The sequence below is a fragment of the Schistocerca americana genome, chromosome 7 (assembly GCF_021461395.2).
Source record: "Schistocerca americana isolate TAMUIC-IGC-003095 chromosome 7, iqSchAmer2.1, whole genome shotgun sequence".
In the NCBI taxonomy this organism is placed as follows: domain Eukaryota; kingdom Metazoa; phylum Arthropoda; class Insecta; order Orthoptera; family Acrididae; genus Schistocerca; species Schistocerca americana.
Genome location: NC_060125.1, coordinates 388831810 through 388845448, shown reverse-complemented (window position 1 = coordinate 388845448; position 13639 = coordinate 388831810). Strand labels below are relative to the sequence as shown.

At 44.5% G+C, this 13639-nt stretch overlaps 1 protein-coding gene across 1 annotated transcript in view; it reads right to left on the bottom strand.

Moving 5' to 3' along the window:
* LOC124622099 (cytochrome P450 4C1-like) overlaps positions 1–13639 on the bottom strand; it is a 132332-nt gene that overhangs the window by 82927 nt on the left and 35766 nt on the right. The window contains exon 2 of the mRNA XM_047147701.1: positions 12865–12971. Coding sequence (XP_047003657.1) covers positions 12865–12971 — 107 coding nt within the window. The remainder of the gene's footprint in view (positions 1–12864; positions 12972–13639) is intronic.

Below are 13639 nucleotides of genomic sequence, written 5' to 3'. Positions count from 1 at the left end.
GCGAGAACGCAGTGCTACACTTTTGGCAGCAAAGTTTGTTCGACAGTGGAATCCGGCATGACTATATAACAGCACGTTTGGTCCGTACTAGAACACTCAGTAATTGACTCTCTCTCGCGCGCGCGTAATAACTGTACAATCGCTGCGCCGCCGCTTCGCTTACGTCACACACCCTCCATACACGCGACGGATATAGTCTTCTGTAAATACCTAAGTACTTAATCCCATTTCGTTTTTAATCATATTAACTAATTCAATTTACAATTTCATATATGTATGCAAAGGTGTTCAACAACCTAATTTCAACTACTTTTCGAGGACCTGACAGCCACCTCACCCTAGGAACCAGCGCCGAGTTTGAATTCTGGCAGTAAAGAAAAGTCACTTCCACTTTCTATACCAACCTAACAAAACTGTTGGAAGGAAATGGCACTTGTACTAACCTCAGCCACCCGACCGCCACGTCCTCCTAGGAACCAGAGCCAAGTTTGAAATCTACCAGTAAACAAAGCTCACTTGCGCTCCCGCCACCAACCTAAGAAAATTGTTACAAACTAAGCTCATCACCACTAAACTAAGAAACCAGCACTCAACCATTTCCTACGCGTTTTGGGTAAATGGACTCACCCTGCACTACGCCCATGAATGGAGAAACCAATTTACTTTATTTAGGAATGGAGTGTATGTATCACACCAACATGTTCCACACCATACAGACCTGCAAAACACTCCTACATAACTCATTTATAATGCACTAGACACACGCTTGCTAATTGTAAACAGTTGAAAATAACTCATAGCACAGCCTACAGACATGAGAACCGCTCGTAAATAATGCAAAACGTCTACGTCCAAATAGCCAAACAACACCTAATTTTCGGAAATAATTTCAGTCCATAGGCTGATGGCAGGTGGAAAGAGTGTACTTTATTTATTTGGGACATATCTTTTTGATACTTTTGCATCTCATAGGTTTCGATATGTAAGGCTGACATAAGGCAGTTTCTGAACTCCAGTAGTGCACTACACTTGGCAACACAACCACACCCACCAAGATATTCATCCCAATCCTGACCTATAACTCATCTAGAGATAAATTTGTCCAGTTATTTGTTGACTGACTCACAGTCTGACCAGATTGCAGTTTTTCCGCAAAATCCACTTAGACTGCGCTGTGCTGCTCGGGGAAGTAAGGAAGGGCTGCACTCTATTTATTTGGCACCCTTTTATTTAGTTGTGGAGTATATTTGACACAAAACACCCGCACTGATCCGACTGTGGTCATCTGACACAGGCCACAAACACGTAAACAACTCCTAATTTCACCACACAATAGCAATCAGCTCTTAAATAATGCAGTACACAATATCAGCAGACGAGCTCTGTACTCTTAAACTCTCCAAATAAAGCACAGCACAGTGCACAGACATGCTCGCAAAATAGTGCAACAGACGCGCCCAAACACCCCCAGCTGCCAAACCGACCAAAAATCTCCGCTCGGCCTCCCCCAAACATGACCTCAACACAGTGGCATTCGCACCTAACACCGGAGAAATTTATATCGCCTATGCTCCTTGGATTACGCTCCAAGGCAGGATGCGCACACGTGCGGTCGGCGGGGAAGGGGGTTCCAGAGTCTCCAGCCAAGTTCAGCTCCCGAGCACACGTGACAGCCGACCAGAAAGGGCACATGTTGAAGCTGCATTGCTCTCCTCATGTATACCGCCGGCGTCTCAGGTCTGGACCTGCCTTCACGTCTATTGTCAGAATAGCTCATAGCTTGTTGACACACATGATTAACGTGACCGGGGAAACATTTACTACTCGCATGCAACCGAGATGGTGACGGAAAACCAATCACTCTGATCTGCGCTGCAGGCACGTGTAATCCTTGAGAACCTTTTTTTTATTTTTTCGAACAACTTATTTAACCACACAGTATATCTATCACGCTATCACAAAACACCCACCCAGATGTGCCCTGGGCCATGTTGCACTGCCCACAGACACGCACCCAATCATAATTTCAGTACACACTATACCAAACTGCTACTAAATAATTCCTCACACAGATGTGTAGATACGCTCAGTACTCGTAAACTATCCTAATAACGCATAGCAGAGCCTGCAGATCCGCTCTCAAAATAACTCAGCAAACGTGCACAGGTAGCCCCCACTCCGCACCCTGCCCACAGGATCGTGAAGTCACTCATCCGTCTGATTTCAGACATCACACAGCCCCTGCGCAGCTTCCATAAGCGTGAGTTGGCGTGGTCAACGCGCTCGTCAGCGGTCAAAGCACACACATACGTGCGTACAGGACCACGGTCCGTCACAATCCCGAGCCGCGACCACCGAACGCGGGTAAAAGTCAACTTTATATCAACGTAGCATAATTCCAAAGCGCAGCCTCCATACGCTAGACACATCATTGCAGCACGTGTCTTTACCTCCTATGACACTGTAGCACACTGCGCATTGCTCCTCACACGACATTACGCGGCCCTTTAACTAAACATAACTACACATCCCTGCTGTCGCCTCGTCGCGTGTCCAGCCATCTAAAACCTTCTCAATATTATTCTTACTTTACAACATTTTTTTAAAAAATAACATCTAATTTACACCTCCCACTACACCTAACCTCACACCCGTCCCACCATCAACATACGCATGTGTCCTCAACCCTATCTTGAAACTCATATATCACCCCACAAACCATGTCCATGAATCAATTTACCATTCTCATCCCCTGTTTTCGAATTACAAACGTAGCCCCTAAGTAAACAACAATCAACTCATCTTTCTCGCACTTTCAACAGTAAAATTAATTTTACACACACCCAGAAATACCAAACGCAATTAAAGAGTCAAACTTTTATACAGAGCATCAAACACATACGATACTCACACTAATATTCAAATCCTGGTCCATATTTACCACCTTCACCTTAAATTAAATATTATTACCATTGCCGCAACATTCTGCCAGCGCTCGATTTGTACGTATTTTTCCTCTCTTAACTGTTGTCACTAGCGGTCAAATATCACTATCTATAGATTGCATAAATTTCCACATAAAAAAAATCTCGCCCCGCCGTTTAGAGACTTCTATATCCGAGCACATAGCATCATTAAACTATCACTTGCTCTTATCTAATAACTCATCCATCAGGTCTGGGGGCAAGGTCACCACTTTCTTTCTTTCTTTCAGCAGCAGACAGTTATTTTTTTACAGTGGTAGCTAAATTGCGCCATCAACTAAACATCCCCATTCGCGAAACATATATTCAAATACGTAAACACACTTACTCAATTACACAGCGGTCCTGATGAGGACATGACCTTCAATATTACAGTTCTTAATCCAACAATCACCGAAACGAGTACTAAATGCTCAAACTAATCCCATAGCGTCTTACAAAGTGAGTGTCCGAGGGCCGCCTGCGGCATGTCAAAGCCACATAGCTGTCCATCTAAACAGCCAGCCCCAGGACCAGAATGCTGAAGTGGGCTCTCCCTATACCTGCTCTCCAGCTATTGGTTAACGACATACAGTGCACAAATGGATACTGAATAGCGCAGATCTCTATCTCCCCCTTGCATCTCCAACAGGACATGTAAACAGTGTCTCCCCCAGCCAGCGAACCTGACATCATTCACCCTTCGCTGAGAATTTCCACTCACAAATCTTAAACACTCGCATATATAAAACCATATTCACTCCTGCAAAAACTCAATTAACAATAAAAAAGCATTCTCCCTTTCTAAGCATAATGAGTATGCATTTATCTTCACCCATTTGATCTCTGCAATTTAAGTCGGAGAAAGACATATCTATTACCTTCTGCAACCTGTCTATAAACAGAACGATCTCAGTTACTACAACAGGACCTTGTTATGACCATTCGCCGGAAATGCGCGCAATGTTGTATGCCTCAAACTAGGTACAAGCACAAAAGATCCTCAACAACCCTATCATCTTTATCCTCTACCATAAAACAGTGAAAAAGTCATGAAGGCACCAATGCGTTCCACCTCCAGTGCGGACAAACGGAATTCACAATACTCCCCCCGAATAACACAGAGTGCGACCATCCAAGAATTCTTAACAGCTCACCAAGTCCAACACCTCAAACTAAAGATGCCTATATGAGCAAGATCATATTAAATATACACACGCTGCAGAGGCCCGTTTAAAGTTTGATCACCCATACTCTAAGCAAATGAGAAGCTACCTCTGGCCCTTGTTCAAACAATGTTTTCTAACATGCTTTTGCACACTGCTGAGCATTTCGTCTTTCTGCCGCGACTTCGAAGTCAGTGTCTGATTCTAAACAGACATTAACATAGACTGATGCACGGCCTCTCACTGGAAACTATACCTTGCACCTTGTAAATCATATTGTTACAGTCTATACCATAACATTGAATGATTTTAAATAAGGAACAGCCACAACAGAAGGAAACTAGAAGAGCCTGCTGGCGTTGTAGCGACTTCCCGCGAAAGTGATTGACCACCTGTACATTTAAACTCATATGTCGCAGTGACCGAATAGTTTATAACTCTGCGTTCCATTTCTGGTGATAGGTCATTTTTGCACACAAGTACGGGATCACCGTTACTCACATCTGCGTTAAATGATAACAGAGTATGTACGGGACGATCGATTGAGAGAAAGTTGACTTTCACCCGCGTTCGGTGGTCGCGGCTCGGGATTGTGACGGATCGCGGTCCTGGACGGACGTGTGTGTGTGCTTTGACAGCTGACGAGCGCGTTGACCACGCCAACTCACGCTTGCGGAAGCCGAGGAGGGGCTGTGCGATGTCTGAAATCAGACGGGTGGGTGACTTCACGATCCTGTGGGCAGGGTGCGGAGTGGGGGCTACCTGTGCACGTTTGCTGAGTTATTTTGAGAGCGGATCTGCAGGCTCTGCTATGCGTTATTAGGATAGTTTACGAGTACTGAGCGTATCTACACATCTGTGTGAGGAATTATTTAGCAGCAGTTTGCTATAGTGTGTACTGAAATTATGATTGGGTGCGTGTCTGTGGGCTGTGCAACATGGCCCAGGGCACATCTGGATGGGTGTTTTGTGATAGAGTGATAGATATACTGTATGGTTAAATAAGTTGTTCGCCGGCCAATGTGGCCGTGCGGTTAAAGGCGCTGCAGTCTGGAACCGCAAGACCGCTATGGTCGCAGGTTCGAATCCTGCCTCGGGCATGGATGTTTGTGATGTCCTTAGGTTAGTTAGGTTTAACTAGTTCTAAGTTCTAGGGGACTAATGACCTCAGCAGTTGAGTCCCATAGTGCTCAGAGCCATTTTTGAACCAAATAAGTTGTTCGAAAAATAAAAAAAGGTTCTCAGTGATTACACGTGCCTGCAGCGCAGATCAGAGTGATTGGTTTTCCGTCACCATCTCGGTTGCATGCGAGTAGTAAATGTTTTCCCGGACACGTTAATTGTGTGTGTCAACAAGCTATGAGCTATTCTGACAAAAGACGTGAAGGCAGATCCAGACCTGAGACGCCGGCGGTATACATGAGAAGAACAACGCAGCTTTCACATGTGACAGAGGAGAATGCCCTTTCTGGTAGGCTGTCACGTGCGCTCGGAAGCTGAACTTGGCTGGAGACTCTGGAACCCCCTTCCCCGCCGACCGCACGCGCGCGCTGCCTGCCTTGGAGCGTAATCTAAGGGGCATAGGCGATATCAATTTCTCCGGTGTTAGGTGCGAATGCGACTGTTGAGGTCATGTTTGGGGGAGGCCGAGCAGAGACTTTTGGTCGATTTGGCAGCTGGGGGTGTTTGGGCGCGTCTGTTGCACTATTTTGCGAGCATGTCTGTGCACTGTGCGGTGCTTTATTTGGAGAGTTTAAGAGTACAGAGCTCGTCTGCTGATATTGTGTACTGCATTATTTAAGAGCTGTTTCATATTGTGTGGTGAAATTATTAGTTGTTTACGTGTTTGTGGCCTGTGTCAGATGACCACAGTCGGATCAGTGCGGGTGTTTTGTGACAAATATACTCCACAACTAAATAAAAGGGCTCCAAATAAATAGAGTGCAGCCCTTCCTTACTTCCCCGAGCAGCACAACGCAGTCTGAGTGGTTGTTGTGCAAAAACTGCAATCTGGTCAGACTGTGAATCAGTCAACAAATAACTGGACAAATTTATCTCTGGAGGAGTTAGAGGTCTGGATTGGAATGAATACCTTGGTTTGCGCGGTTGTGTTGCCAAGTGTAGTGCACTACTGGAGTTCAGAAACTGCCTTATGTCAGCCTTACATATCGAAACCTATGAGATGCAAAAGTATCAAAAAGGTATTGCATGGGGGCTTAATTATATTTTTAGAATGCAAATACTTTTTAATTTTTAGTCGCTGTCTGTCCGGTTACGCAGTCTCGTAAACGGTTGGCCCTAATTTGTATTTGTACGCAATCTGACTGCATAGAACAACAACAAAGAATGAAAGAAAATTTCCGTTAACACAATTAATTAATTAAGTCCCCAGCAACTATAAATCCTACGAAACAACAAGGCACAAGTGTCGCTGTTCTGTATGTGGAAGTGTGATTCAACGTACACATCTGGCACGGTTCTTCCTCAATAAGACCAGATATTTTAAACACCATTTATAGTGAAGTAATTAAAAAAAGACCAGAAATACTATAATTGCACATAGAAACCAGAAATACAGTCTAATACAAGAACACGAGCCAGATGCTTTGTTGACTGAACCTGTGACCAAGAGGCATTATTGTTTAAGACATTGAAATAATAAAAAAACGGAATTTTTTTACCTTCATATATATTGACGAAAAGCACACTCTGATCATTACAGCATCCCAATCCAATAACATCTGGTGTCTAGCTCATCAAAACAATACTACAAGTTCTGAACAAGCACTCTCCATGGGAACTTCTCAACAACGACTCATCACTGCTACATCTCAAAAAGCACTCTCCACCACGACTTCTCGATAAGAACTGCCAGTGGAGGCGGCTGAATAATACTCTTTGGCGCAATCTCTGGCGCTGCGGCTCAGTGTAGCCACCATTCATAGAATGCAAATACTTTTTAATTTTAGTCGCTGTCTGTCCGATTACGAGTCTCGTAACCGGTTGGCCCTGTCTGGTATAGTACGCAATCTCACTGCATAGAATAACAACAAAGAACGAAAGAAAACTTCCGTTAACACAATTAATTAATTAAGTCCCCAGCAACTATAAAACCTACGAAACAACAAGGCACAAGTGTCGCTGTTCTGTATGTGGAAGTGTGATTCATCGTACACATCTGGCACGGTTCTTCCTCAATAAGACCAGATATTTTAAACACCATTTATACTGAAGTAATTAAAAAAACCAGAAATACTATAATTGCACATAGGAACCAGAAATACAGTCTGATACAAGAACACGAGCCAGATGCTTTGTTGACTGAACCTGTGACAAAGAGGCATTATTGTTTAAGACATTGAAATAATAAAAAAAACGGGTTTTTTTTACCTTCATATATATTGACGAAAAGCACACTCTGATCATTACAGCATCCCAATCCAATAACATCTGGTGTCTAGCCCATCAAAACAATACTACAAGTTCTGAACAAGCACTCTCCATGGGAACTTCTCAACAATGACTCATCACTGCTACATCTCAAAAAGCACTCTCCACCACGACTTCTCGATAAGAACTGCCAGTGGAGGCGGCTGAATAATACTCTTTGGCGCAATCTCTTGCGCTGTGGCTCAGTGTAGCTACCTTTCAATATGTCCCAAATAAATAAAGTACACTCTTTCCACCTTCCATCAGCCTATGGACTGAAATTATTTCCGAAAATTAGGAGTTGTTTGGCTATTTGGACGTAGACGTTTTGCATTATTTACGAGCGGTTCGCATGTCTGTAGGCTGTGCTATGAGTTATTTTCAACTGTTTACAATTAGCAAGCGTGTGTCTAGAGCAATATAAATGAGTTATGTAGGAGTGTTTTGCACGTGTGGATGGTGTGGAACATGTCGGTGTCATACATACACCCCATTCCCAAATAATGTAAATTGGTTCCTCCATCCATGGGCGTAGTGCAGGTTGAGTCCTTTTACCCAAAACGTGTAGGAAGAGGTAGAGTGCTGGTGGCTTAGTTTAGTGGTGATGAGCTTCGTTTGTAACAATTTTCTTAGGTTAGTGGCGAGAGCGCAAGTGAGCTTTGTTTACTGGCAGATTTCAAACTTGGCTCTGGTTCCTAGGAGGACGTGGCGGTCGGGTGGCTGAGGTTAGTACAAGTGCCATTTCTTTCCTACAATTTTGTTGTATTGGTCCTAATGAAATCGCTAAGCGGGTCTAACGCTTCCGTTCAGTCCCACGTTGTGGCCGCTGAAGATAGCAAATCGAAAGCCTGACGTTTAAATTTCAAGATATCTTTCACACACGAGAATAGTACGAACGTACCGTCACTTGACCATCGGACAGAATCCCGTATGGACTACTCAGTAACAAGCATCCCTGGCATAGAGAAACAACTAAAGGATTTGAAAACAAATAAATCACAGGTACACTACGGCATTGGCCCCTTACCTAGCTTGCATTTGTCATGAATCTCTCGCCCAACACAAAGTCCCAAACGACTGGGGAAAAAAGCGAACGTGACTCCAATATATAGGAAGGGTAACTGAACAGATTCGAAAATTTGCGTACCAATATCCTTGACTTCGGTTTGCTGCAGAATCCGTGAACGTATTCTCAGCTCGAACGTAATAAACTTTCATGAGACTGAGAAGCTCATGTCCACGATCGACATAGTTTCAGAAAGCATTGCTCGTGAGAAACTCAGCTTGTCCATTACCGCGAACTATGGATGAAGGCAAGAGGCCGATTTCATATTTCTGTATTTCCGGAAAACATTTGGCACGGTGCCCGACTGCAGGCTGATGACGAAGGTACGACCATATGGAATAATTTCACAGATACGTGAGTGGCTCGAAGTGGAAGAACCCAGTATGTTGTCCTCGATGGCGAGTGTTCATCACAGACAAGGGTACCGGCAGGAGTGCCCCAGGGAAGTTCGATAGGACCGCTGTTGTCCTCTATATACGTAAATGATATGGCACACAGTGTGGCAGCAATCTGCTGTTGTTTGCTGATGGTAGTGTGGTAATGTGGAAAAATGTAAGTTAATGCGAATGAGTAGGAAGAACAAATCTGCAGTGTTGGAGAATTACTGGTATCCTGCTTGACACAGTGAACTCTTTTAAATAGCTGGACGTAACGTTGCAAAGCGTTACGAAATGGAACTAGCATGTGAGAACTGTGGTAGGGAAGGTGAATGGTCGACTTCGGTTTATTGGAAGAATTTCAGGAAAGACTGGTTCACCTTTAAAGGAGGCTGCATATAGGATGCTGTGCGACCTAGTCTTCAGTAGCGCTCGAGTGTTTGGGACTCGTACCAGGTCGAACTGAAGGAGGACATCGATGCAATTTAGAGGCGGGCTGCTAGATCTGTTACCGGTAGACTAGAACAGCACGTAAATGTAACGGAGATGCTTCGGTAGCTTAAATGGGAATCCGTGGAGGAAAGGCGACGTTCCTTATGGGAAACTCTATTGAGAAAATTTAGAGAACCGGCATTTGAAGCTGATTGCCGAACGATTGTACTGCCGCGTAGAGACCACGAAGATAAGATACGAGGAATTAGGGCTCATGAGGAGGCATGTAGACAGTCGTTTGTCCATCGCTCTATTTGCGAATGGAACAGGAGGGGAAATGAGCAGTAGTGGCACAGGGTACCTCCGTCAGCACAGCTCCTTCGCTCGCAGAGTGTTCATGTAGATGTAGATGTAGAAGGGTGCTAGATCGTTATCCTACACTACTGTTGAGAGACTATAGCTATGCTTTATGTGGCACAATCGCATTTCGTGCTAGACTCTGCCAAGACCTACACACAAATTCCTGTGGTTGAATAGGGCACATTGAAGACGACAATAATTACGCCATTTCGTCACTTTGAGACTCGCTTCATGACATTCGACGTACACAATGCTATGCAGACTTGGCAGATATTTATAAACGCAGCGCTTTAAAGTTTGTCTTGATGACGTCCTTGTATTTTCAGCACAGTGACACAAACAACACCACTTGGGAGAAACCCTTAAACACTTGGATCATTACAAGATTGTATTAAATACTGCCAAGTGTGTTCTTGGGCCACATGACATTTTTTTTTTTTTTTTGACCGTCCAATCTCGCACTCAGGGTCGTTAACATTTCCTCAAAAGGTAGAGGCTCTATTGAGGAAGCCGCAACGGAACCGTGTCTCTTTCTAGGAATAGTGAAATTTTACCGGCGTCGTCTAACCCATTCAACTGAGCTTCAATAACCGTTAACCACAGTATTGTGTGCTCCTGAAATCAAGGCCAAAACGACAGTCTAGTGGACGGACGCTATGAGCTCTGCTTTTGAAGCAGATTAACTACAGCAAACGCGGCATTCATCACACAACCCACATTAGAAGCTCCTCTCTCGCTGGTGCTGGATGCAAGCCAAACCGCAGTCGCAGCATGTAGATGATGTGTGGTAGCCACTCTGTCACATCAGACATGGAGTGCATTAAGTCGCCGACTTCTTGCAGTGTATGAAGCTATTAAATTCTTTCACTCACAGTTGGAGGCAAGAGAGTTTACGACTTTCAGCGACCACAAACCTTCGGACCTAATAACGATAAACGCTCCCCACGGCAGTACACTCAGGTGAAATTTATCGCTCCGTTCAGCAAATATGCACACCAAATTTCAGGAATTGTTTACACCGTAGCCGACTGCCTAACCCTCGTAAACAGCGTAACGAATGCAATAGATTATGCTCAACTCGCTAAAGCAGAACTTTCAGACCAGGAGTTTCAGGACATTGTGAAAGAAGGTTCCTTCATCTTTCAGCTGAAACTGATCGACGCTTAAGTGAAGTCACTATTTACGAACGTGCCAGTAGATGAAACTATCCGCATCCTTCAGGAGCATGTCCCGCCAGACATATGCAACCTGGTTGAGTTGTACCTGACTGCAACGTACTTAAAAAAAATGGTTCAAATGGCTCTGAGCACTATGGGACTCAACGGCTGAGGTCATTAGTCCCCTAGAACTTAGAACTAGTTAAACCTAACTAACCTAAGGACATCACAAACATCCATGCCCGAGGCAGGATTCGAACCTGCGACCGTAGCGGTCTCGCGGTTCGAGACTGCAGCGCCAGAACCGCGCGGCCACTTCGGCCGGCTGCAACGTACTTCAAATGGCAAGGAAAATACTACGGGCAGACAGACGGCCTAACAATGGGGTCTCCCCTATCTCCACTGGCACCCGACATATTCATGGAAGCCTATGAAGCAACGGCCCTCGGTTTAGCTCCTTTACGCCCACGTTGCTGGTTCAGATACTTGAACGATACGTTCGCTATATGGCCCCATGGTGAAAAGCAACTACACAATTTTCACGAGTTTTTGAACAATATGCACAGAAAGATACAGTTCATGCTCGAAGTAGAAAAGAATGGTGCAATTCCATTTCTAGACGTCGAAGTATACAGGAGAACGGAGGGCACAATGGGGCACAGAGTACATCGCAAGCCTACAAATATAGACAGGTATCTGCACGCCCAATCCTACCATCACCCAGCGCAGAAGCACTCCGTCATCCGTTCTTTGGCAATCCGTGCGCAGCGCCTAAGTGATGCTCAAAACATAACACCTGATCTTAGAAGGCTACGCACAATGTTTCTAGCCAATGGCTACAGCCATAAGTCGATCCAAGCAAGAAATAGACAAACTGCAGTCAACAGTGCACTTACGTTACGTGAAAAATGTTACTGACCGAATAGGCAAACACCTTCGCCGTCTTGGGGTGCAGCCTGTCTTCTATAGTGGTCGCAGGATCCAGGACGTGCTAGGCTCCACTAACGACAAGGTGGAAGCGTTACACACTGCAGGAGTTTACAAGGTGGAATGCGAATGTGGAGAGGCATACATCGGCGAGACTGGTAGGCCAATAGCAACGCGCATTCGGGAACACGAGCGCTATATTCGTCTAGGGCAACACAACAAATCTGCAGTGGCACAACATCAGCAAGACTGCGGAAAAGAAATAAAATTCAGCGAAGCCTGTGTGTTCGCAAAGCAGCCGGTTATGACGAAACGCAAAACCAGAGAGGCCATCGAAATACTTAAACACCCTAATAACACGAACAGGGTGGATGGACTCAGGCTTTCCCCATGTTGGGTGCCAGCAATCAGAGCCCAACAGACCGCACTGTCAACACGAGGCACGAGCACTACCGGCGAGTAACTGCCGCCGCGCATCCGACGACCAGTAGTTGGTAAACAGCAGCCATTCGACGGTGACCACCAGTCACGGCACATAACATAAGAGCCAACAGACAACCAAGGTTACGTTCTCCCTCCACGACAATAACCTATTAAAATAAAGTTCCCTCTCCTTCTTCCTTAAGTGACCAATGAAACTTACTACCTTTTTAAAATTATGACGTAATGGCATGCGCAGTCAACAGTAACAACAAAATATAAAGGACACTGCATAGCTAGAATGCACCATTAGACCCAGAAGAAGGCCGCTGCAACCGTGGCCGAAACGTTGGTTTTTCTCCAGCAGCAGTAGTTTTATACATTATGACGCGGTACCATACCTAGAAAACTTTTATGTCGACTGACTCTGGCCGCGGAAGCCTACGCAATTATAAAATAGGTAGTTCTGTGAAGTGTCTCTCAGTAGCCTTTCGCTTACCTGGAATTGGGGGTAATACGACCGGCAATTGAAAATTCTATGTGCACAGCGTTTCATGTTCCACTTACCTCTATATGCTCTGGTTTAGTTATTCTTACTTCTGCGAAGGGACCAAGCCATAATCGATGAATAGGCCAGAATTTCTTAGTCGTCTTCTTCACGAATTCCATAAAATCTGTAACACAATAGAATTTTTTTTCCTGATTAAATTGTGCTCCCCTTGTGCGTTCCAAAGTCAAACATACCGATCCCCCTCCACCCCCCCCCCCCCCCCCCCCCCCACCACCTCCACCATACCAAGGTTTGAAAGTTACAGCGCTGTTAGATTCATGTTGGAGCGAAAATTAAATTCAGGTAGCGATTTCTATTTCAAAAAGAGTACACCAACCACGTTTTTGCAGAAAGTAACAGACTAATCTAATAAAATTTCTTTACTTTACGTGTATGGTCGTAAATCTTTGGTCATGAGACTACCGATTTCGGTCTACAATGACCATCTTCATATCTGTTTTATAAAAACATGTCCTAAACAGATCTGAAGATGGTCCTTATCGACAGAAATCTGTAGTCTGATGACAAAAATTTGTGACCATAGACGTAAAGTAAAGGAAATTTATTCCATATTCGGGTCACTGTTCAGTTCCCGACTGTGTCGCAGCTTGTGACCGACTAATCTCTTTTGCACTGCTATACATACACCTCGGTGGTTAAAATTATCATTGCTGACTTAAGCATAGGCCTGCTTATCGTAATTTTTATGATTAAATTTTTTGTGAAACTGTTTACCTAATGAATTTTTTTCACATTGATTTGAATTTGTGTAACTCTTACACAAATGCTTAC